The 25,061-nt window shown below is 41.9% G+C and overlaps 1 protein-coding gene across 9 annotated transcripts in view; it reads right to left on the bottom strand.

The window, feature by feature from the left end:
* Positions 1-699: 699 nt before the first annotated feature.
* Positions 700-25,061, bottom strand: part of GALNT1 (polypeptide N-acetylgalactosaminyltransferase 1) — a 185,052-nt gene continuing 160,690 nt past the window's right edge. For 5 of the 9 annotated variants that reach the window (XM_043540428.1, XM_037889924.2, XM_037889921.2 and 2 more), the window contains 2 exons: positions 23,612-23,746; positions 700-2,352 (listed from right to left, as the gene is read on the bottom strand). In XM_043540428.1, coding sequence (XP_043396363.1) covers positions 2,206-2,352; positions 23,612-23,746 — 282 coding nt within the window. In that variant the 3' untranslated portion in view covers positions 700-2,205. Of the gene's footprint in view, positions 2,353-17,262; positions 17,290-20,173; positions 20,204-22,758; positions 23,384-23,611; positions 23,747-25,061 lie in introns of those variants that run through there. The other 4 variants (XM_043540430.1, XM_043540429.1, XM_037889926.2 and 1 more) reach the window with 4 other exon arrangements.

Raw genomic sequence — 25,061 nt, 5'->3', positions numbered from 1 at the left:
AAGACTGTCACATACCAATAAGAACAAAGGAAGAAGCCACCAATTGCAGGAGTGGTTGGTTATGTATTAGAAGGATAATATGTAGAATCAGAAGACAACAGTTTCTAAATTAGGAGCTTGAGAAAGGTTTAAAGGTCAGAGAGGATCCAAACGATTCCTAGAAAGCAAGGATGACAACCAAATATACAAATGATTACATCATCACCCTCATACCTTCTTCATTGTCTCAATTTGCCTCAGTGCCCAATTTGCCAATTATCCCACAACCATCTCCAGGCTGCTTCTTAGTCATTCCTTCATATTGAATATGTACATAGACATAATGCACCAAAGCCAGAACCTTCACAATTTAAATCCCTCCTTTCCATTTGAGCAACACCAATAAAAACATCAATGAAATATTTTTGAATTTTATAATATTTTATCTCATCATGCTGTGCATTATATTTTGTGGAGTAACTGCATAATATTGCTGTAACCCCTATCAATATTGCTTCCTGTTCTGTTTAATCATGTATGTAATTAGATAGCAAGCTTTTCAAGGCAGGGGCCATGGTCATTTATTGTAAAGGTGCATAAAAAAACTCTCGGGAATGGTTGCAAAAAAAGAAATAATAAAAAAATAGATTTCTTTGATTAAAGTACTGTATAAATACCAGACCTAAAGTGGCTGCAACAGTAAACAACATCTGCAACATCTTTTGCTTTAGTCTAAATTTAATTTGATTCACAGGACAATTGGCCAAACAATGACATTTATTATAAAAAATATCCTCTCCATTGTATTAATCTTTTTCCTATTTAAAAGAGAACTCACTGAATACTCAGCATTTTGTGGCTTGTCTTCAAGACTAGGTTAGTCCAGAAAGGTTCAACTTAAAGGAAATAAAGCAATTCAGTTCAGAAGTGCAAGGTTAGTGTAATGTACACAGTCATACTGCTTTTGGCTATATTAACTTTAAAAACCATGCCAATTTAACATTTTTTCTTCAGTTTTTATTAGAAAAAAGCAGCAGATCAACATTACAATTCAAGAATCTAATCTAAGTATGCACTTGACAATTAAGCACATCTGAGTATGAAGTGAAAAAAAATTCCAGAAAACCTTCAGCTATGCCAATCTCCTGTTACCCAAATAATAAATCATTTTGCAGGCTTTCTGATGAGTGGAAATCAAACAAAGAACAAAAGATTTATTGCTGTGAAAACAAATCTGTAGTACAGTAGTATGAGTTTTGGGCACTAAGCATAATCAGTCAAGTTAATTTAAGTTCAAAATGCACTAAAATCCTTTGTTTGGCCATGAAAGTCCACAAGCTGGCAACCCAAGTACAACTGAAATGGTAGGTCTGGACAAAAGTTAGACAGTATGTTAAACCTCCAGTTTTCAGACAGTAATAAAAAGATGCATTACAATTCCAACAGCTCACAAACCAAATTAAAAACAAAAAGTGAGCTGACATTCAAAGAGCCAAATTTTTGTTCTTAAGCTTATTTTGTTTGCTCTCAAAATAATTTCAGACCCACCATGAAAAAAAATCCATGAACTATCACACAACTGAAAACAGAAAAAATTGCTTGACCTGGTTATTTTTTTCCCCACTGAGGTATAAAATCTACATATAAATCTGATACTTTACTATAACAAATTGTACTTTTCGTAGTTCTGATTTCTTTTCCTTTAAATCCTGTTTTACATGTTTCTTGCTGTAAAAATCTTATTTCGTGATACCGAATGCGGTCTCCAGCTCTCTGTTCCATTTATTTTTGTAATTATATTTAATATGCTGGTTACCAATGCTAACCAGGAAAAAAAATTCGTGGAAGTCTCTTCATTACAACAGCACTTTCAGCAGAGGTTACTGATGTGCAAGCAAACTACAACGATATGCAGCTCTCCAGAGAGCGTATTTCAATGATTGTGTTTCCATTGTCCAAACGTTCTCTAGAATGATTCTTTGATGAAAGACACTCTCTTCGAACTTGTAAACATCAGCGTGCGCAGTTTCACTAGTATGTATATAGTTTCACGTCCTTATACAGGAAGGCTGGTTCACAGCTACTGAAAAGCTAGAAGAGTCAGAGTTCTAATATCTGATGACCCTTGTATCCTGTAGAGCAGAAATATCTTTCTTTTGCTACTTAAGGACACAGCCAAAATACTTGCCGAGGTAGGCCAGTCAATCTTTCTTTTTTTAAAACCTCTCAGAATATTTCTGGAAGGGTGACATTGCGAAGTAGCCACTGCTGAGAACGGCTGCCATTGCAGTCCCTAATGCTGGGTACCTGGCTGTCTTCTTCAGTGGCTTTATCCAGGCACTGGTTACTGTTCACATGCAACAGGGTTAATTTCTTGGAAAAAGAAAAAAACAAGTAAGATTTTACAGAAAGAGGCCAGGCAGAAAATATAACAAATCTCATTCTTTTGAGTCTAAAAAGCATTTTGTGCTAAACATAATAGTACAATTCATATAAGGTGTATTAAAGACTACCACTGAAACACAATTTAATATTCAATAAAACACACTGCATTTAAAGGCAAAAAATTAAGAATCTAGCAACTTACCTCCCTAAGAGATACTACTGAGTTAGATGGAATTTTGAGAAATTATGTGTATTATGGTACTACCCAGGGGTCCCATTGTGTTAGGCAACACCCTGACATATATGTAGAGAATCCCTGCAGTGAAAAGCCTAATCTAAATGGACAAAGATGAAAACAATGGGAGAAAAGAATGTTATCCTCACCATCATATACACGTGAATGGAGTTACCTGAAGCTACATATGAAATGGGTGTTAAGGCTGGGAATGTAACCCAAATCTCCTATGTTCCATTCCAGTGCTTAAACCACACCATCCTTCCTCAGTTTTATTTACTCTTCATCTTTAAGCAGTTGCATAACACTCTTTCAGGAAGTAATCTACATGTTCTCTTAAGCTTATCTGTAAGCTTAATTTTTTTTATTTCCACCACGATCACTTAGAATATCTACCAGGAACTTTTGTGAATTTCTGATTGCTGTGGGACCAAAAAAATCTGTGTGCTCTCACACTGTTCCACTACATTGACTTCTGAGATCCCATGCCTTTAATATAATCAACAGGAACAAAGAAACCATTTGGGAAACAAAAAGAACAATGGCAAAAATTGAAACTATAGGTACAGTATTGTCAGGATAGATGGGAAAGTTATGAAGCAGCTTACCTGTAGCTGTATGGTATTAATCAAAAGAAAAAGGTCTGTTTGAAGAAGAAACTGGTCACTACTGGTTTTCTATACGAAATGGAACAATTTTCTGCAATTTAGTAGAGACCTTTATCAGACAATACTGAAGGTTACTTACCTGTAAGCAACGTTCTTCAAGATGGACTCTGCATATTCACACTGTTGTGAAGTGCACTGACTGGTGCCATTGAGCAGTGTAGTCTTCCACTAGCAGTACATAATCAAATGCTCATGTGCCTCTTTGCCCCTGCCCTGAGTCTCTGCGCACATTCTGAGGGCATGGTTATAAAAGGCGGTGCAGCAGTGGTTATCACCTTGGTTCCTTCCACTGCTAATGCCAAGCCACTAGAAGACAGGACTCCACCAAAGGGGGAAAGAAGGGCGGGGCGTGTGAACAAGCAGAGTTCATATCGAAGAACCTCCATTATAAGTAACTAACTTCAGGTGTTCTCTGCATATTCCCAAGCTTGGGATAGTTTAGTCAGTAGTACACATATTAAACCAGATGGTGGGTAAGAAGTCCAAAGTAAACAAGGACTGAAGAGCTGATCTACCAAACTGTGCATCTGATGTGGTTGCAATATCTAACAAATAATGGTTTGTAAGTATGTACAGAACTTCACATGGCTGCTCTCCAAATTTCTATTAGCAGAACATGTTTCAAACATGCTGCTGAGGCCATTATTGCTCTAGCAGAATGTGCTCTCAGCTGAGCTGGGGGAGATTGTGATGCTGTTTTATAACTTTGTATTATTCACTGCCTAACCCATCTAAATAATGTTTGTGCGGAAATAGGATTCCTTTTACAGTTACCACCATATGAGAAAATTTGCATGAAGATTAAAAATCCTTAGTCCAATCCAGATAAAACAATAAAATGCTTTATGCATCCAAACAATGTAGCTCTGATTCACCCTTATTTGAATGAAGCCTGGGAAAAAAAACTGGTAGATTAAGGGACTAATTGACAAACTCCTAAATGGTTTTTGGTATGAAACTTGGATATGAACAAAGAATTACCTTGCTCTTATAAAAACTTGTAAATGGAGGGTCAGTCAGTAAGGCACGAAATTCACTAACCCTCCTGGCTAACAGTATTGCTATAATAAAAGCAGCTTAAATTGATTGATGAAATAGGCAACAAGATAAGGGCTTGAAGGTTGGAGACATAAGCCATGACAGTACTGCAAAAGGATATCTTACTGGGGGATAAAAGTTCAGTAACCCTTTACAAACTCATGTGAGAATATTGATTTACCATCTACTTGTATATGAAAAAGTGCTATTGCAGCTAAAATGTACCCTTAGCAGCAATGCAACAGATAAACCCTTATGCTATAAAGGTAACAAGTACTCTAATATAGATTGAATAGGGGCTGACACAGGATCCATACCGCGATCAGATACCTACATCTTGATCTTTGCATTAAATTTTAGCCACTACCGAGACTGTACACGAAAGAAAGAAAATCCCTTGTACAGAATCCGGTAAAGCATAACTGCATTTTCTGCCATTGGCTGACAAGAAGATGGGACACTCCATATTGATTTAACTGGTTGCCATAAACCCTCCAAAAAGGGCAGAGAAGCCTGGTACGCAGAAGTATTTCCAAGTATATCAACGATGAGGTGCGAAGTTTCCTCCAACAAAACTGAAGGTAATTTTAATGTAGAAAACATTCTTCTGACTAACTGGAATTGAATGGCATCCTCCAAAGGTGAAGAACCTGAGGCTACTCTGTTTTTGTCTGGAGATGATTTGCCCATAGGATCCTGATGCAAAATATTCGTCTGTGGAGCAATTTCAAATTTCTCTTCCTCATCATATAAAACATCTTGCATTAAGAGTAGGGGGACTTGTCTCCTGTTACTGGATCTGTTAGCACAGGATATGAACGTCTCGAATCCGAATGTCTCAGAGACTGGTTGTCTGTGATCCATACAACTTGAATCTGTAGGTCATGAACCCATAAACATGTCCCTAGATCGATGCTGGAAAGAAGGCATGATCTTAAGGAGAGGTTGGTATGGAAGGCCCAGAGTCTACCAATACAGCCAAGGAATCCAGGAAAGTACATTTTTTCTTGCCACTTTGGCCATTTTGGTATGATGTCACTCAGTCAGAGATTTACTTGTACCTGTAATCCAGGGAGGCACTTTCTAGTGCTGCCAATTTGGTCATTCTGGTATGATGTCAGAGTTATCCATGCCTGCAATAATCCATGTCCAACGGAGTTCTCTGAGACTGTGATTCTGGACCCAGAACTGGAGCCAGTTGTTCCTCTGAATGAGGATCTGAGCCCAGATCTAACAATGAAAAAATTGGGGATACAACTGAGGTCAATATTTGTAACATTAACATGAGAGATCACTCTCCCAGGAGAGCCAGGTGGTGTCCACAGTGAAGTGGAGGCAATATTATCAAGGGATCGCTGATCTAAGTCTAAAGATATTTTTGGCAGGAACTTGGGATGCAGTAGTAGCATGACCTTATCCTTTAAAAAAAAAAAAAAAAAAGACTGAAGGGAGGGTACACTATTAGAGCCCCCCCCTTGAGCAGAAGCAATGGCTACTAGAAATGCAGTTTTCATGGACAGGTGTAGAAAGTAGCAGGTGGCCATGGGTTTAAAGGAAGGTCTCAAGACATGAGTACAAAGTTGGCCCCATGCTGGTGTGGGGCATCTGATTTGTGGGAAGAGCTTATCAAGTTCCTTGAAGAACCTTCTTGTTGTAGGATGAACAAAAACAGAAAAACCCTTTATCATATTATGGAAGGCTGTGACAGCTGTGAGGCACCTTTATGGAGCTTAGAGATAAGCCTGACCTTTTTAGCTCTGGGATGTAATCTAGTACCAATGACAGCAGAGAGGATGCAGGAGAAATGTGTTTCAAGTCACAGAAGTGTTTACATCTCTTCCACTTTTGGATATATGTGTCACGAGTAGCTTGTTTCTGGCTATGCAGCAGCACTGTCTTTATGTCCTCAAAACAGGTTGTTTCTAACCATGCGAACCATCTATCAGCCATGCTGTGAGCTGGAGAACCCTGAGATTGAGATGATGGACTTGACTTGAGAGTGGAAAAGGGGAACATGCTTGACAGTGATTGGCTGACATACCTCATTCAGCTGGCTGTAAGGAAACCATGTTCATCTCAGCCACAACAGAACTACAATAACAACCTTGGCTTTTTCTTTCTTTATCTTGCACGGTGCTTGGATATTAAAGGAATCCGTTAAAATGTGTACAAGAGTCCTTGGTTCCAATGGAGGAGAAAGACATTTCCCAGGGAGTTCTGACTCCCAGACTGCCACTCCGGAGCACAACTGGGAAAACTTCTTGTTCTTGGCTGTGTCGAACAGGTCTATCTGTAGGATGCCCCAACGCTGAAATATGCAGTGGAGCACAATGGGATTTATCTCCCATTTGTGACCATGGGAGAAGTGTCTGCTGAGGGCATCTGCTGTGGTCTTTTGTATGCCCAGAAGGTAAGCTGCTGAGATATTGATTGGGTGTCATATACAACCATTCCAGAGTCTCTTTGCTTTGGCGCAGAGGGAAGGTGATCTCGCTCCCCCTTGGAGTTTTATGTAAAACATACATGACATGTTGTCCATCATGATATTTATGTTTGCCCCTGATCAGTGGGAGGAAGTGAATACAGGCATTTCTGACTGCTGAGAGTTCCAGCAAGTTGAAGTGTAGTGTGGACTCAAGAGGAGGAGACAACCTGCCTTGAATAGGGTGGGTGTCTAGGTGGGCTCCCCACCCCAACAGGGATCCAGCCGTTATTACTGAGTTTGGGGGTGGTTGAGTGAGGGGTACCCTTGTGCAAATGTCATGAGGATTCTTCCACCCGTCAAGGGACTTTTTGACTACTGGGGGCATTGAGAGTACTTTGTTTAAGATGTGTCTGCTTGGTGAGTAAACAGTTCTGAGCCACCCTTGAAGGCAACACATATGAAGTCGTGTGAGATTTATTACTAAGGTACCCACCTCCATGTGTCCCAGTAGTTGGAGACTATTTCTGGAAAATGTTTGAGGGCTGACTTGGACTGTAGAGACTAAGCCCTGGTCTTACACTACGAGTTTAGGTCGAATTTAGCAGCGTTAGACTGATTTAACCCTGAACCCTTCCACACAACGAAACCATTTTTCTCGACTTAATGGGCTCTTAAAATCGATTTCTGTACTCCTCCCCGATGAGGGGATTAGCACTGAAATAAACATCGCCGGGTCGAATCTGGGTTAGTGTGGACGCAATTCGACAGTATTGGCCTCCAGGAGCTATCCCACAGTGCTCCACTGTGACCGCTCTGGACAGCACTCTCAACTCAGATGCACTGGCCAGGTAGACAGGAAAAGCCCTGCGAACTTTTGAATTTCATTTCCTGTTTGGCCAGTGTGGCGAGCTCATCAGCAGAGATCACCATGCAGAGCTCATCAGCAGAGGTGACCACGGAGTCCCAGAATCGCAAAAGAGTTCCAGCATGGACTGAACAGGAGGTACTGGGTCTGATCGTTGTATGGGGAGACGAATCCGTGCTATCAGAACTCCGTTCCAAAAGACGAAATGCCAAAATATTTGAAAAAAAAAATCTCCAAGGGCAAGAAGGACAGAGGCTACCACAGGGACCCGCAGCAGTGCCACGTGAAACTTAAGGAGCTTAGGCAAGCCTACCAAAAAACCCAAGAGGCAAATGCCTGGTCAGGGTCAGAGCCCCAGACATGCTGCTTCTATGATGAGCTGAACGCAATTCTAGGGGGTGCCCCACCACTGCCCCATCCCTGTACGTGGACTCCTGAAAGGGGGGAGTCTCATGCAACAGGGATGAGGATTTTGGGGACGAGGAAGATAAGGGGAAGGTTAAAGACAGCGCATACCAGGCAAGTGGAGAAACCATTCTCCCTGACAGCCAGGAACTGTTTATCACCCTGGAGCCAATACCTCCCAACCCGGGCTCCCGGACCTTGAAGGTGGAAAAGGCAGCTCTGGTGAGTGTACCTTTGTAAATATAATACATGGCTTAAAAGCAAGCGTATTTAATGATTAATTTGCCCTGAAGACTTGGGATGCATTCTTGGCCAGTACAGCTACTGGAAAAGTCTGTTAATGTGTCTGGGGATGGGGGGGAAATCCTCCAGCGACATCTCAATGAAGCTGTCCTGGAGGTACTCCTAAAGCCTTTGCAAAAAGTTTCTGGGGAGGGCAGCCTTATTGCATCCTCCATGGTAGGACAGTACCATGGCAGGCCAGTAGCACGTAGTCTGGAATCATTGCATAAGAAAGCATGGCAGCGTGTGGTCCCGGTGTTTGCTGGCATTCAAGCAACATCCGTTCTTTATCTCTTTGGGTTACCCTCAGGAGAGTGATATCATTCATAGTCACCTGGTTGAAATAGGGGAATTTTATTCAGGGGACATCAGAGGTGGCCGTTCCTGCTGGGCTGTTTGCCTGTGGCTGAAAAGAAATCAGCCCTGCTGTTAGCCACGCAGTTGGGGGAGGGGTGAAGCGATCATCCCAGAGAATTGGGTGGGTGTGTGTGTGCGCGGTTTAATTGGGTTTGTGCTGCATGTTAACCCGAAAACATCAGCCCCTCCTTTTTAAATGGCCAACGTGTCTTTCAATTTTAATCTCCCTTTTTTCCTCCCGCAGCTGAAAATATTTCAACGTTGCGACTAGCGTCTCCATCCTAGAGGCTAGTGGAGATAAGAAGGAAAAAACAAAAACAAAAAATACACTCGCGATGAAATGTTCTCTGAGCTCATGCAGTCCACCCAAATTGAAAGAGCCCAGCAGAACGTGTTGAGGCAGACAATGGCAGAGTCCAGGAAAGCACAAAATGAACGCAAGGACAGGAGGGACGCGCGAGAGGATAGATGGCTGGAGAAACAGGAGAGGTGGCAGCCGCATGATGCAAGGATGCAGGATGCAATGCTGAGGCTACTGGAGGATCAAACCGATATGCTCCGGCGTATGGTTGAGGTGTAGGAAAGGCACAGACTGCCACTGCAGCCCCTGTGTAACCAACCACCCTCCTCCCCAAGTTCCATAGCCTCCTCACCCAGATGCTCAAGAACATGCGGGGGAGGGGCGCAGTGCTCCAGGCACCCAACCACTCCACCCCAGAGGACTGCCCAAGCAACAGAAGGCTGGCATTCAATAAGTTCTGAAGTGCAGTGTGGCCTTGTCCTTCCCTCCTCCCCTCATCCACCACTCCACCCGTTGCTTCCCTCCTCCCCCACCCCTCCCGGGCTACCTTGGCATTTATTCCCCTATTTGTGCGATGAATTAATAAAGAATGCATGAATTTGAAACAACAATGACTTTATTGCCTCTGCAAGCGGTGATAGAAGGGGGCAGGGGAGGGCGGTTGGCTTACAGGGAAGTAAAGTGAACCAAGGGGGCGGGTTTTCATCAAGGAGAAACAAACAGAACTGTCACACTGTAGCCTGGTCAGCGATGAAACTGGTTTTCAAAGCTTCTCTGATGCGCAGAGCGTCCCGCTGTGCTCTTCTAACCACCCTGGTGTCTGGCTGCGCATATTCAGCGGCCAGGCGATTTGCCTCAACTTCCCACCCCGCCATAAATGTCTCCCCCTTACTCTCTCAGATATCGTGGAGCACACAGCAAGCAGTAATAACAATGGGAATATTGGTTTTGATGAGGTCTAACAGTCAGTAAACTGCATCAGTGTGCTTTTAAACGTCCAAATGCACATTCTACCACCATTCTGCACTTGCTCAGCCTATAGTTGAACAGCTCCTGACTACCGTACAGGCTGCCTGTGTATGGCTTCATGAGCCAGGGCATTAAGTGGTAGGCTGGGTCCCCAAGGGTAACTATAGGCATTTCAACATCCCCAACTGTTATTTTCTGATCTGGAAAGTAGTCCCTTCCTGCAGCTGTTTATACAGACCAGAGTTCCTGAAGATGCGAGCGTCATGTACCTTTCCCAGCCATCCAACGTTGATGTTGGTGAAAAGTCCCTTGTGATCCACCAGTGCTTGCAGCACTATTGAAAAGTACCCCTTTTGGTTTATGTACTGGCTGGCTTGGTGGTCCGGTCCCAAGATAAGGATATGCGTTCCGTCTATACCCTCACCACAGTTAGGGAATCCCATTGCAGCAAAGCCATCCACTATGACCTGCACATTTCCCAGAGTCACAACCCTTGATAGCAGCAGTTCAGTGATAGCGTTGGCTACTTGCATCACAGCAGCCCATAGTAGATCTACCACAGTAGATTTGCCCATGCCAAATTGATTCCCGACCGACCGGTAGCTGTCTGGTGTTGCAAGCTTCCAGAGGGCTATCGCCACTCGCTTGTGAACTGTGTGGGCTGCTCTCATCTTCGTATTCTTGAGCTTCAGGGCAGGGGAAAGCAAGTCACAAAATTCCTGGAAAGTGCCCTTACGCATGCAAAAGTTTTGCAGCCACTGGGAATCATCCCAGACCTGCAACACTATGTGGTCCCACCAGTCTGTGCTTGTTTCCTGGGCCCAGAATCAGCATTCCATGGCAAGAGCCTGCCCCATTGTCACCAGGATGGCCAAACTGCTGGGCTTTGAGACAAGTCTGTGTCCATGTCCTCATCACTCTCGTCACCGCGTTGCCATCGTCTCCTCGCCTGCTTTTGCAGGTTCTGGTTCTGCATATAGTGCATAACGTGTGAGGTGTTTACAATGCTCATAACTGCTGCGGTGATCTGAGCGGATTCCATGCTTGCCATGGTATGGCATCTGCAGGACAGCAGGATTGCAGGGGAAGCGGTGGTTGGATGACCACTTTTGCAGACCTACTGCACCATCTGCAGAAAGCAGTATGGCGCCCACACGGAAAAAAGGCGCTAAACAATTGTCAGTCGCCCCTCCCTCCGTGAAAGCAACGGCAGACATGTACCCAAAACCACCCGCGACAATATTTTTGCCCCATCAGGCATTTGGAGCTTAACCCAGAATTCCAATGGGCAGCGGAGACTGCAGGAACTGTGGGATAGCTACCCACAGTGCAACGTTCCAAAAGTCGATGCTAGCCTCAGTACTGTGGACCCACTCGGCCGACTGAATGCGCTTAGTGCGGGGACACACACAATCGACTGTATAAAAATCGCTTTCTAAACAGTCGACTTCTATACATTCAATCTAATTTTGTAGTGTAGACATACCCTAAATTGACTAGGGTAATGAACCTGTACGAAGGAAGGAATGCTTTGGCTGTTGCTGAATCAAGATAGGCGCCAATGAACTCCAAATGTACTAGATTTAAGGTGGACTTTTAGACATTTAATTGTAGTCCCAGTCAGAGGAATAGGTCCACGGTTTCCTGAGTGGCCATCAAGCCTTTGTTGAAGGACCGTCTTTTGAGCAGGCAATTATCTAATTATGGGAAAAATCAGGATTCCTTGTGGTAGTGGCACAAAAGATGTGCCACTACCACAGAAAGGAAAACACTCTGGGCACAGATGAGAGACCAAATGGAAGCACCAGGTATTGGAAGTACTCGACTCAAGAATCACTGAAACTTTCTATGGGAGAGGTTGTTTGCTAATATGGAAGCAAGTGTCCTGAAGGTCGAGGTCCAAGAACCAGTCCCCTTGGTCCAGTGACGGAATTATTGCTGCAAGAGCTACCATTTTGAACCACTGAACCTTTACAAATCTGTTAAATGATCTTAGATCTAGAATGGGTCTCCAACCGCTGTTCTTTTTTGGTACCAGGAAGTACCTAAAATAAAATTCCTCTGTGTTGCGTGTGAACTGGTTCTTTAACACCCAAATTCAGGAGAGAGTCTACTTCCTGTGGCAAAGGGTGCTCGTGAGAGGATCCCTGAGGAGGGACAGGAGGTGGTGCATGGTGGGGGGAATATAAAGTGGATAGAGTATCCTGTTGAAATAATCTCCAACACCCACTTGTCTGTAGTGATATGTTCCCAGTTCTGATGGAAATGAGCAGGGCACTCACTGAAGTGAGGGAAACATGTGCATTATTACAGCAGATAAGAATGTGGGTGGTAACTCAGACCTTTAACCATTAAAATAGTTGCTTGGAGGTTAAGGGTTGTGAAGTTGATGCCTGCTAGGTACTGGATCTCTTTTTCTCAAATTGTTGTCTCTTGCACTGGGTTTCATAATGCCTCCGGGAGGCAGGAAACTGCCTAGGTAGAGACCTCTGTGCCACCTGGGACTTACCGAATCTTCTTTTTTGTGCAGGGGTGTACTTTTCTAGAGCCACCTTGCGCTCTCTGGGATCTTTTAAGGTATGTAGGGATTCATCAGTTTTCTCAGCAAACATCTTTGATCCCTCAAATGGAAGGTCCTTGACTGTAGTTTGAAAACCCAAGAGCTGAAATCAGGAAGCCCTCCTCATGACCATCGCTGTGGAGATGGAATAAGCAGCTGTGTTAGTGGTGTCCAAAGAGGCCTCCAGAGATGTCCTTGCAAGCAGTTGGCCCTCTGCGATGATTGCCTGGAATTGCTCGCTCTGGCATGTTGGAAGATGCTCAATAAGGGAATTCAGTTTTGAGTAATTAGAATGTTATACTTCATCATGAGGGCTTGGGTAATTGGAGATCCTAAATTGTAAGGTAGCTTAAAATCTTTCTTGTATGGTGTTGATTTAGCCTGGTGCCGTCTACCACATTCATACACAGCATCAACCATAGTGGGGATGGATGTGAAAATAAAAAGTCTTAGTCCTTGGAGGGAAAGTAGTATTTTTTGTCCACCCTCTTACAAATGGGCGGTATTGTGGTTGGGGGATACCATATTATTTTTGCTGGGTCCAACAAGGCCTTGTTAATGGGTAACGTGATGCGAACAGATGAAGAGGTATGCAGGATAACAAGTAACTTACGCTGTGACTCCTTAACCTCCTCCAATGGAATTTGCAAGGAGTCCGCTATCCTTTTAATAAGGCCCTGAAATTGTTTTTCATCATCAGACAAGGACGGTGGAGAAAGCATGACAGTTTCATCAGGGAGGATGGAGAGATGTTAGTTGTAGGAGTAATCTTTGTCCAATCTCAAAGACCTTTCTGTTCCTCAAAGGTCTTATCTTGTGTATCAGGAACCCTAGAAAGAAGGTGGTGGGGACTGCCTTCTCCTTTCCTAGCAAGGAGCACTAGGGACCTTTGAGAACTGCTGGTGGACTATCCACAGTTACATTAGATTAAAAATAAAAGTATATTAAGGAATATAAACTCTAATACTACCATAACTATATGGGGGAGGGGGAGTTAGAGAGGCACTTCCTCTATGAATAGCTTATTCTATAATCATCCACTACAGGGATTCTTGCATGTTCCTCAGAAGCATCTGGTATTGGTCACTCAGAGGTAGGATACTGAACTGCACAGATCACTTATCTGGTAATGGAAATTCTCATGTTCATATGCATCACAACACACCAAAATGTATTCTGCATTTGCTACGTACCTTAAAGAAAAACTATTTTACAAATATTTTACAGGGTTGTTTTTTTTAAAGTGATAAATGCAACGTAAGAATAGTATAAAAATACAGACCTCATGAATAAGGAAAATAATTTAACATTTTCATATAATGAAAAGTAATTTTTAATAAAGATGTCTGAGGCTTGGCTTAGAGTTATTCAGCTTGAACACAATATCTCATACGCAAGCTATTTATGGCTCAGGGTGAAATTTTTTTTGATTAAGCTGCAACAAAAAATATGAAAGCAACCATTTAAAAGTTTAGAAAGGTGTCTGAAATTCAGCTAATTTTAGAATACGCAAAGGCTATATGACAAAAAAAATATCTTTTCATATCAGCTTGGGCCTTGTGCCAGTGACCAATCAAGTCTTGCATTGCCTGGCACTGACAGGTTATTCATATCTTATTACAAAGAATATATTTAAAGTTGTGGCAGTTCTCTCAAAATGCATGAAAAATGTGATGAGTATGGTGAAGAAAACAACATACCTATGTCATCTTGCCAAGTAAGCTAAAGGATGTTTTAATACTGATCTGTACAGTATTAAAATGTAATTTAAAAATTGATATTACATTAAAATGTATAAATCACATATGGGGTGGTGACATCCATGTGATATCATACATCTCTAATTTTCCACGTGATTCCACAATTTATCATAGGCCCTTAATGACCACCCATACTTACTGTCCGCTATACCATCTCCTCTAGGACTACTTTCAGTATTCCAAGCAGCCTCTAACATGCACCATTTTGAAGGGGGGAAAAAAAAACAAAAAAACCCTTGAGATTTCTTTCCTATTTCCCCAAAATGATACTTGACCTGAGCCTGGGAGAGGTAATATTCAGTCCTAAGCCTGTGATAAGTTTAATGTTCAATACTTCATGACACAGTAAAGGATGAAACAAGGGTTTTAAGTAATTGAAAAGCAGAAATCTCCATTTTCAAAATATCTATAAGCTTAAGAGATTTTTTGTATAAAATACTAACAAAGTACAATGATATTCAATGTAAATGTGCATATATACATTGAAGACAACACAAAAGATTCAAATTCTGAAAAGCTAGCAGCACATGCTCATTGTTAGCATTAATTAAAATAGATTTAAAATTTCTTTTCTGTTTAATAGTATAAATTGTTATCAAATATACAGTGAAGCTATGTCTTTACTACAGACCTCACAGTGGCACAACTGTACCACTGTAAGCTCTCCTGTATAGCCACTCTGTAAGCATGCTTTTACCAGTATAGCTCATTCCTGCTCCCTCAACAAGTGAAAAAAAGCTATACTGGAAAAATGCATGTTTTTGCTTGTGTAACTGCATCTACATGAGCAGCTTTTCCTGGCACATCTGTGCTCGAGATTACAACTCTTCACACCCATGACCCACACAGCTACGCCAGCAAAAGTTTGGAGTGTGCTGGCCACAGGACATATTATTATTACAGCACTGCAATTTTAAAAATGTTATTCTACATCATAAAATAGTAATATAGCAATTCAAACACAAGTTTACTCACAACTATTTCCAGTACTTTGCAAGCTGTCCTATTTTTGGTTGGCCTTGAATAAGTCAAAAGTACAGACAAGGTATATTTTCAAACAGCATGCAGAATCTGGTTTTTACCCTCAATCCAAGCTTATTCCTCTGCCAATGCTATAATTATATAATGTTTGAAAGAAAAATGCTGGTCATGGTACATTTTAAAATTGTTTCCTTGTTTAGAAATTTTTCTCTTATTGCTGAGCGTTTTGCTCATTGAGGGGGCTGCAGTAAGGTATAATGACAAAAGCACAGCTTTGGTGGATATGCTTTATTTGTTGTGTTACTGTCAAAATCTGTCTTGGATTTAAGTAAGCACTGTTAAGAATCAGCACTTCGTAACAATGAAAGATGGTAAGTATTGATAGTATAAAGAGATGAAGACACACCAATTTTTATACAATTTGAACAAATTCCAACTCAGGAAAATACTGGAGATGTTTTCAACCCCTATTACATGAAGAAACAAATTTAATATGAGTAGGCTGCTATATATAAAAAGGATTTAACTAGAGCTACTCGGAAATATTCCGATGGAACAGTTTAGTTGGAAAATGCTGATTGTTGCAAAACAAAGTCGGGTGTGACAAACTTTTGCTGAATCACAGGCAGAGATCTTGCCTGTTTCCTTGATAACTTGTCTGTTTGGTTTCTGGGGAGCCCCACCACGTGGACTACTCTGGCATCAAGGAACCACGACTCTAAGGTAGCCCTGCCATGGAGTCAGGAAATCCTGAACACCTTGGGAGAACTGGCTGTAGCCAGGGCTCTCAGAGTCTAGGCTCCTGGCTCTGTAGTATGGAAATCTGGGCTTCCAGGGTCCCTGGTTCTAGGGGAGCCTCACCATGGGGTCTGCCTTGGCACACTCCTGGGCCACATGGCTCCTCATGCTGCTCTACTTCAGAACAGGCAGTCCTGAGAGCCAAATGGCATGGGAGTCTGGAAGACTTGGAGTTCCCTGCCCTTGGGCACTCCACATGACAGGTCTGTCCTGGAGCCGCAGATCCTGGGAGCCCTGGCAGCTGCTCTTTGCAAATTTACAATCTTGTCAGTTTCATTTGGTTTGTTCCAATTCAGACAGAAATCTAATTTTGAAATGTCGAAACTTCTCATGAACCAGATTACCTGAGTTTTGGCCAGCTCTAGATATAACAAGGTCCTTAGCGCTTGGCTAGACTGGGCCAAGGTGCCTGGGATGAAGAAAGGAACACAATGTCTGGTATATTGGGTGTGCTTCCTCTATTTTCTTGAAGTCTGCAGCAGAGTGAGGTAGGCCACATGCAGAGACAGAAGTAGAGCAGCTAGGCTCTTACTGGTGGTTAATCCATCAATCACTTACCAGAATACCACCCAAAAGCACCATCCAGTCACCAGCACTGGACCCAGATGGGGGTTAATGAAAATGGGTCTACCTGCACTGGGGAGCCAGAGACTGAGAAAGATGACTGCCTGCCTATACTGGACAGGAGAGATGCTGGGAGTTAGGTGCATGCAGGAGTGAGAGAGAGACAATCTGTATGGGAAAACAGTCTGCCCCTGCCTTAGGGTGAAGTTTGTGTCACACTGAGGCCTGGTCTACAATACAAAATTTAACTGTGGCTGAATGCGTGTCAGTCAGTAATCATGTTAGTTTTGTGTCAACTGAGTGTTTATTGCAGCTGACTGGCAGTACTGAACACTTAGTACTTTCCCACGCTTACATGTTATGAAACTTAAGTCCATTATTGCATCAGAGAATATGCACTTATGATTGAATTGGTGGAACTTGCAAGAGTACACTGGGTACACACGTAATTTTCTTTCGGATGCACACAATTCTCAATGCCCACATAAAATATTCCCTGTAAAAAGCTGCAAATACTGTGGATTGTTGCACCTACCACAAATTCCCAGCACAGTTCCCTAGAAAAGGTTGAGTTTACTTGCATCCGTTTACATTTCTGATTTGTGCCACTGCTAGTTTTAATGGTTCAGAGTCATGAGGATCCTCACACGTGCAGCAAGAAGCAGGGTCTCATACCATTTTGGAGAGTCAGTTACTGCTACCAGATTACATTGGGGCCTAGAATACATTAAAATGAAAAATACCACCTTCAGGTAGCGAGCTGAAGCAGATCAATATTAAAGAAATAAGCTTTAGTTAAAATCAGGTTTGGTTTTAATTTTTTTGGTTTTGTAACGCTATTTATGGTTGCACTTTTGCATCCTTAGAGTGATCTGAGACCTTCGACATAGCCCCGTAGGTTTCCTTTTGCCCTCTTTCCTCCACGTACTGCAACGGAACCACTGAGGGTTGTGTCATTCCTCACGGAGAATGGGAGGATAAGGTCAGGTAACAGGAGGTGCTGGTACCTCGTAGAGATGTAAATGGCTTTATTAAGAGATGTAGAGTGGGTAGCCTAGCAGGTTATCCATTAAATCCCGCCAGGAAAATACTCAAACCATTCTAACACTTTAGGGGCCACAGGAAAGGTGAGTTTATCAATGAATCCCTTTACATCCTAGAAAATCTCCTTTTCCTAGTCTAAATGTGCTTCAGGGAGAGTCTTTGTCCATGTGAATGAGGTTCTTTCATGTCTGTACAGAAAGAGATGGCCATTTTTGTCTGCTGAAGCCACATGAACTATTTCAACTGCTATCTTCATTGCAATAGTGAAGGTTTCTCAAAGTGAGAGCAAAACACACTTCATGGCCTCACAGGTACTATGAGGCACAATTGAGGTGTTTTTCATTTCTTGGGCTTATTTGGTTATTTCATGTTTTCCTCATAAAATGCTGCCCAGAAGCAATCTTGAAGGGCACCTTCCTATGTGCTCCACAGAGGGAGGCAGTAATCAAACTGGAGAAATTGAAGAGGGACATCTTGCACAAACCAGTCAAAGGATGCACTGATAAGAACAAAAGAGGAGGCACCTAAGGTCTGTACTGTTGTGATTCAATCACCAAACAGGCTTTTAACAGAACAAAATAAACGACAGGGTCCTTTTTGGGACATCTAATGTCCCAGACCAGATGCTGCTTATACAATGCAAGTATAAGGAAAAACAGCACAAAACAACCCAGCTTTTTGGGAAATGAGTCCTTACTACAGGCTCTCTGACTTGTTTTTATGACTTCTCAGCCAGGTAAAAGCTTCCCTGGAAAGATCTGAAAGTTATACATCACCTGCTAATTAACAAAGGTCACGTGCCAGGCAAATCCATCCGTGACGTTTCACTCAATATTCTTTATGAAAGTATGCTTATGATATGAATATGGCATAACTGAGATATACTTTATGCAAGATGGCTCATGTGAGATCATTGGAAAGGTTATGATTTACTGAATGTGATTATCTAATTTGTGTGCCTGTATCATTTCTGTATCTGAAGTTAGGAGTATTAACTACGTATCTGTATTTCAAATGGGTTACTTTAGATGTCACCCCCAACCAGCCCTTCAGGTACAACATGGAAAAGCCAGATAGGGCTAATGGGCCATTAGCAGAGACAATGGACTGTGAAAGGGCTTAGTCTCCCTGTGGACGCTGGAGAGAGCCTACAAGCAAGGGCTGGCACAGCCATGAAGAGACATGGATCCGAGTCACTTGGTACCGGATATCCCTCCTCCCCTTTTGGAATGCCACTGCTTTTCCACTAGAAGACAAAGGGTTCCCGCCTTACACAAGAGCTATATAAAGCAGGGGAGTGACATCATCATGGGTCTCCTCTGCCACCCCACCCAAAGAGACACTGAAAAAACCCCTGGAAGCAAAAACTGAACTGAGGGGAGAAGGGTTGAACCCAAGCTGGAAGAGCGTCTAGCTTGTGAGTAATAATACCTGAGGTCTCAAGAGTTCAGTGCAGCTGCCTTTCAAGACTTTCGATAATCTGCCTGCAACAATATCTAGGGTGAGAAATACTATTTGTAACCAATTTCTTTAGTGAAACTAGCTTAGTTTGTGTGTTTGGTTTCATTTGCTTAGGAATCTGTTTTGTTCTGTTTGTTACCCCTTTTACCACTTAAAATCTGACTTTTATAGTTAATAAAATTTATTTTGTTTATTATTAAACCCAGTTTCTGTAATTTCTAAAGGGGAGGGGGGGAAGAGTTGTGCATACCTTCCCTCCACAATGAGGGAGGAGGTGAATTTCTTAATATATCTTTGGGTCTGCACTCAAAGGGAGGTGGGCACCTGTGTGCTGGGGCAAGTCCCTTACAATGAGCCTTCCGAGAACTGATCTCGGTGTCTGTTTCATTCTGCAGTTGTGTGTGTGTGTACACGCCGGCGGGGGGAGGGCGGGGAAGAGCGCTTAATAGCTTGGCTCAGAAAGACAGGTAAAAAGGAAGCCCAAACTGGCATACCAGGTGGGCTCAGTGGTATCTCAGCAGATCAGATGGCCTCCTAAGGCGTCCAACCTGTCACACCATCATCATCTTATCCCCTAGTAGTCCTGTACACACCCTGCAAAATATACAACTGGAGTGGGTTTATGGCCAAGGAGCAACAGAGGGCACACTGCTTTACACTCAATCATCATAGCTTCTCTTACAATGACAGCAACTTGTTTTTTGCAATGCAATGTGCAAGTACATTTTCTAATGGTGGGTATGCTGACAAAGGTAAAACTGCAGAGTATGGACACAATCAGATCATGATTTCCAGAACAGTTTTCACATTTTCTGTAGTAACAAACAATATCATGTAAAGCAGATAGATAACAATAATTCTTAGTCATTAGAAATATGAAAAAAACTAGTATCTGAGAACAGATAAGAGTAGCCAAGCCATTTCAAGAGTAGTTTAAATACAGTATTCATCTTTTTATAGTTCTTGACTTTAAAGCTTTATATTTCTACAGCCTTTTGGTTCTTAACTATACTTCAGTAACATGACTAAGATACTCAAGTAGTTTAAAAGTTGATTATTTGTAACTGACCTTATATCTCAGTCTAATGAAATGCTTAACTACGTTGGACACTTAGCAATGGGTCATCTAGAAGCAAAGCGGAAAAGACTTAGTCTCTGAGGAACTAATGTGTGTGATAACATTACTAACCATCACTTTTTAAGCAGGAAATATAGCTATGTTAGAAAAGCATGAACAGGTTTAAAGATTAATTATTGCCAACTCTTCTTGCTCTGTTTAACATCTTTGTTTTGTAGCACTGAAAAGAAATTTAAGAGTTTTCAACTAATTTTTTTAATCCCAAAACCATAATCTACTTCTACTGGTTGAATCTTTAGCAATTTATAATCAAGGAATTATTCCAGATCTACGCTTCTGGCTGAATTTTATGTCCTACACACTCAATCTCAAGTTTCCAGAAATTTGTGATAGACATTGTAACGAGAAACAATCCAGAGAATAAGTCTTGGGTTCCCCAAGGATGCCAGTCGGGCACTTGTAGGTATACCCTCTGCTTTATGGGGGAGATGTCATAGATATTGCTACCTCAGGCAGTATCTTTGGGGGAAACATATAGTATTAAATTTACGTATCACTGTGGGTCAAGGACTGTAAGGATGATTGTGTTTTCCTTCATTAGGGAGGGTTACCACAGCTCCTTCAGGAACTAAAAACAATAGGGGTGATGACGGTGAATCACACTGTAAATACTTCCAGAGAGGTGCCACTCTGTGGGGAAGGTCACATATACTGGCTCAAACAGGGTTCCAGAGACTAGGAAGACAAAGAAAGATCTTTTTGACATAAATGGATGAGCTTGAACTGACACAGTGCCTTCTTTCTGATCCAGCAAATGGACAGGACCTTATGTCCAAAGGGCCACAACCCTTGCAGAACGGATGGAAAGACATTGCCCTACTAGGGCCCCAGAAGACTGATGGGTGATTCCTGGTATGTCCTGGTTTACATCTATTTTTGTGTGTGTTCTCTCTAACATTTTTACCTTAAGAATAAACATGCTTGCTTAGAAACACTGGTGTGGTCACTTGTGCGTGCTGGTAAGACATTGTTGATAGCTCTTGGAGAGAAAGCAAAGCATAGGTTGCCTGGCCTTTACGCAGGCAGGCTTGCTGGGGATATCAGAATGTAAGGCAGGGAGCTGTGCTGCCTTAAAATCCCAATGAGGACGGATGAAAATGTGGATCTCCATCCAAGAGAGGTGATGGCTGGGAGCTGGAAAACTTACGTGGGTGCCCTTGAAGGACCATGGAGGAGGAATAAAGGTGCACACACCCTGAAACTTTGACAATATTATCTTTTTCTTTTAGAATATCTTTTGGGGAAAAAAATCAGAAATGCTTCATAAACAGATGAGCTAGTAAGATTTTTTTTTTTTTTTCCCATTTACACCTCAGTGCATTGGTTCAGCATCTGGAATTTAAAGAGTGTTAATTTGTGAGTGGCTAGAAACTTGGATGCTATTTGAACTTTGGAAGTTTTAAAACTTCATTTCCGAAGAGGGGTAATAGCCTTCTGAAGTCCAGGCACAAGGCCAGCCCAAATAAAGTCAAAGTTCCTCTCTCTAATCTAGTGAAATAATTTCCTCATATCTCTAGGAGAAGGATTTATACTATGAAACTAAACTGTGAGGCTGAGGTAATCTTCACTTCATTAATGCTTTCCCTAAAGATCAAGGCTTTGTTTACCTCACTACCTTTTGTGATACAACCACCTGTGCAAGTGAAATGAGAATGCCTGGATGGGTAGAGCTTTCTCAACCAAAACCAATTATCTGCGTTCAGTAAAATAGAAACTGCCATACCAGATCAGACCAATTGTCCAACCTGTCTGGTACCAGATGCTTCCGAGAAAGGTGCAAACCCGCTTAATGCAGGAACATGCAACAACCTGCAGAGGGGAGAAGTTTCTTTCTAATGTCAGGCTACTGATGAATGGCTTATGCCCTGAAACATGAGGGGACTGATCTCTTGTAAGCTTTTAGCTAATATAAGTGCAAATAATATTCTTATTGATGTCTACCGATCCTTTTTCAAATTGTACTAAACATCAACAACATCTTGCAGCACTGAGAGGTTTTGTTATTCAAAAGAATCAGACCTCAGTTACATGCTCACTAAGAATGGAATCTGTATAGACAATCACTTCAAGAACCTTTAAATGTGTCTAAATAGTTCAAAATTGTTCCTTCTATTGTGCATTTCCTGTCAGTTGTCTACATTTAATTCCATCTGCCTGTGTTACTGAACTGCCTAGCTTTAACCGCTTCAAAAGTTCTTCATAACGTTATCCAGATTTGACTGACTTATATTTTGTCAGCCAGAAACTTTGCCACCTCACTCTTCAGTTCCTCCTATAGATCAGTAATAAACATGATCATCAGTATTGGTAGAGGCCCTTTGAGCAACCATAACATTAACCTTTCTTCTTATAGATAACTCATTTATTCCTATTTGTCATCAGCTCTTTAACCTCTCAGCTATAACTACTTAGTTACCTAAATATCTCGTGAGGCATCTTTATCAAAGGCTATTTGAAAGTCCAAATAAGGTATTCTATTGGTTCTCCTTTATCCACTTTATCCTCCTCAAAGAATATTAGTAAATTGCAGGATCAAGATTTTCCTTAACAGGAATTATCTAACAGTCATCCAGTATAGAAGCTGATCTTAAAAGTTTTCAAATTAAGAGGTTTTTGTCTGTATTCACTGCTCCGAAAATGGGATATTTAAAAAAAAAACACAAAACCAAAAAACCCACACATAATACGACTCCTCTCACCCTATCCTAACATTTAACTGCAACATGATTTTAGAAACTGATATTTGACAAACTGTTGAAGGTAGAGATTACTGATTTATATTACATGAAAACTTTCAAATGGTGTAATTAGTTTTTAGCTCTAGTGGTTCAATATATGATTTAAAAAATAGCTTTTACATTCAAATAAGACGACAGATATGATAGCAATGATATCTGAAAGTCCTATATCTCAAAATGTCAGGGCTAGAAATGAAAGATTTATACTATTCAAAATTCAGTAACCTAACTTTAATAATAAAAATATTTGTTTTTAACATTGGCAGAGGCAAGATATCACAAGAACCTTAATGTTGGTTTTATCTTTACTGGTCCAGGACTAAAAATAGAAAAATTCCAGCCCTTGGGCCAGTGTAATTTTCCCTCTCTGGTCTTGCGAACACCTTTCATAGAGGATCTTAAAGCAGTTTCCAAACATGAAGACTCAGTCCTGTGAAAGATATAATTGTTTTTGAGGAAGATAAACAGAAGCATAATAACTTGCCCAAGTTAACAGAGAATTGATGACACCTAGAAATACAATCCTGACTCACAGTGCCCTGTTCTGACCAACATACAATAGCCCTTAGTAACAGGAATATACTGTTTATCATAGCTTATGTGAAAATGTATACAAGAAATTAAGTGAAAGCCTTATTTCAGCATCACAAAGACTTACCATTGGATCGTATTCCCAAAGTTGATTGCCTTTTAGGTGGTGGCACTTGAGCATTGTGACTGGGCCATTAAGTTTGGAAACATCCAAGCATAAATCATCTGTTCGAATTTCTTTGTTGGCAGTGTATGAGAAAACCTTTGTAGAAAAATAATAATGTTCATCTACTGGGTTCTACAGAAAAAACAGCAGGTTCACATACCACTTCATTTATACCAAACTTAAAAGTTTCTTCAATTTTTTTTATGCTATATAAAGAACTGTTTTCTTAGGAGAAAAAATATAAACACCATATCAATAATATGGAAGTTTTTCAGATAAACTTCCCTATTATTCCCAAACGGTAAAACAGGGGGAAAAAAATGGGAAATTTTGGCAGGGTGGCAAGCAGCAATGCAGAGCTTCAAATAAAATAATAAAATAGAAAGAAGTAGATACAAAATATAGTCCCGAGTGGAGAATCACAAAAGTAAAAATGAAAACTAAACACTCAACTTTCTGTCTGAATTTGCAAGAGTGACAAATCAACTAGAGAGAATCTGTAGGAAGGCAGTTCCAGGGATCCTACAGGATGTCTACAGTATATATTACTCCTGTGGGAATTCTGTGCCAAAAAATTAAAAATTCTGCACACATTTTAAAATTCTGCAGAATTCTGCATATTTTCTGTGTCAAAATAACACAAAATAATCCCTTCAGTTTCAATTATTTGGGTAATATATTTAAAAATACCTGTCAACAAGCATGTCAACAATACAGACAACAGCATAAAAGATTCCCCCAGGAGTACAGAGTTAAAGAAACCCTGATGACAACCCAGTTCCAGCTGGGGGGTGCTAAAGGGGGCTCTGTGGGGCCCTCAGAGCCCAGACCTCTGAATGCCCATCCCCCCAGAGGCCAGCCACGGGGCACGCCCCTACCCCAGACACCAGCACACTCCTCCCCCCAGAGCCCAGCCACAGGGAACCCCTCAGCCCAGAGCCCAGCAGTGGACACACCCAGAGCCCAGATATTAGCACCACCCACCTCCCTGGGGCACCCCCCGGCCTAGATACAACCACCACCGTCCCTGCAGAGTCCAGCCATGGGGCACCCCCAGCCCAGAAACCAGCACTCCCAGAGCCTTTACTCCCCCTGGGGAGTCCCCCACCTGCAGAAGATCAGGCTGGCCACCTCTGGATGGAGCGACCATTTGTGTGAGATGAGAAGGTCCTGCTGAGGCGATCTGCCAGGATGTTCTTGGATCCGGACAGGTGGGCGGCTACCAGATAAATGGCATGTCACACACAAAAGTCCCAGAGGCTGAGTGCTTCCAGACAAAGGGCCGAAGACCCGGCTCCACCCTGCCTGTTGATGTAGTACATCGCAGCTGTATTGTCCGTTAGGACCTGCACCATCTTGTCCTTCAGGTGGGGGCTAGAACGCCTGGCAGACCAGGCGAACTGCTTTGAGC

Source organism: Chelonia mydas, chromosome 2, assembly GCF_015237465.2.
Source record: "Chelonia mydas isolate rCheMyd1 chromosome 2, rCheMyd1.pri.v2, whole genome shotgun sequence".
NCBI lineage: Eukaryota > Metazoa > Chordata > Testudines > Cheloniidae > Chelonia > Chelonia mydas.
Note: the sequence above shows the minus strand (reverse complement) of the source record. Positions and strands in the feature narration are given on the sequence as shown.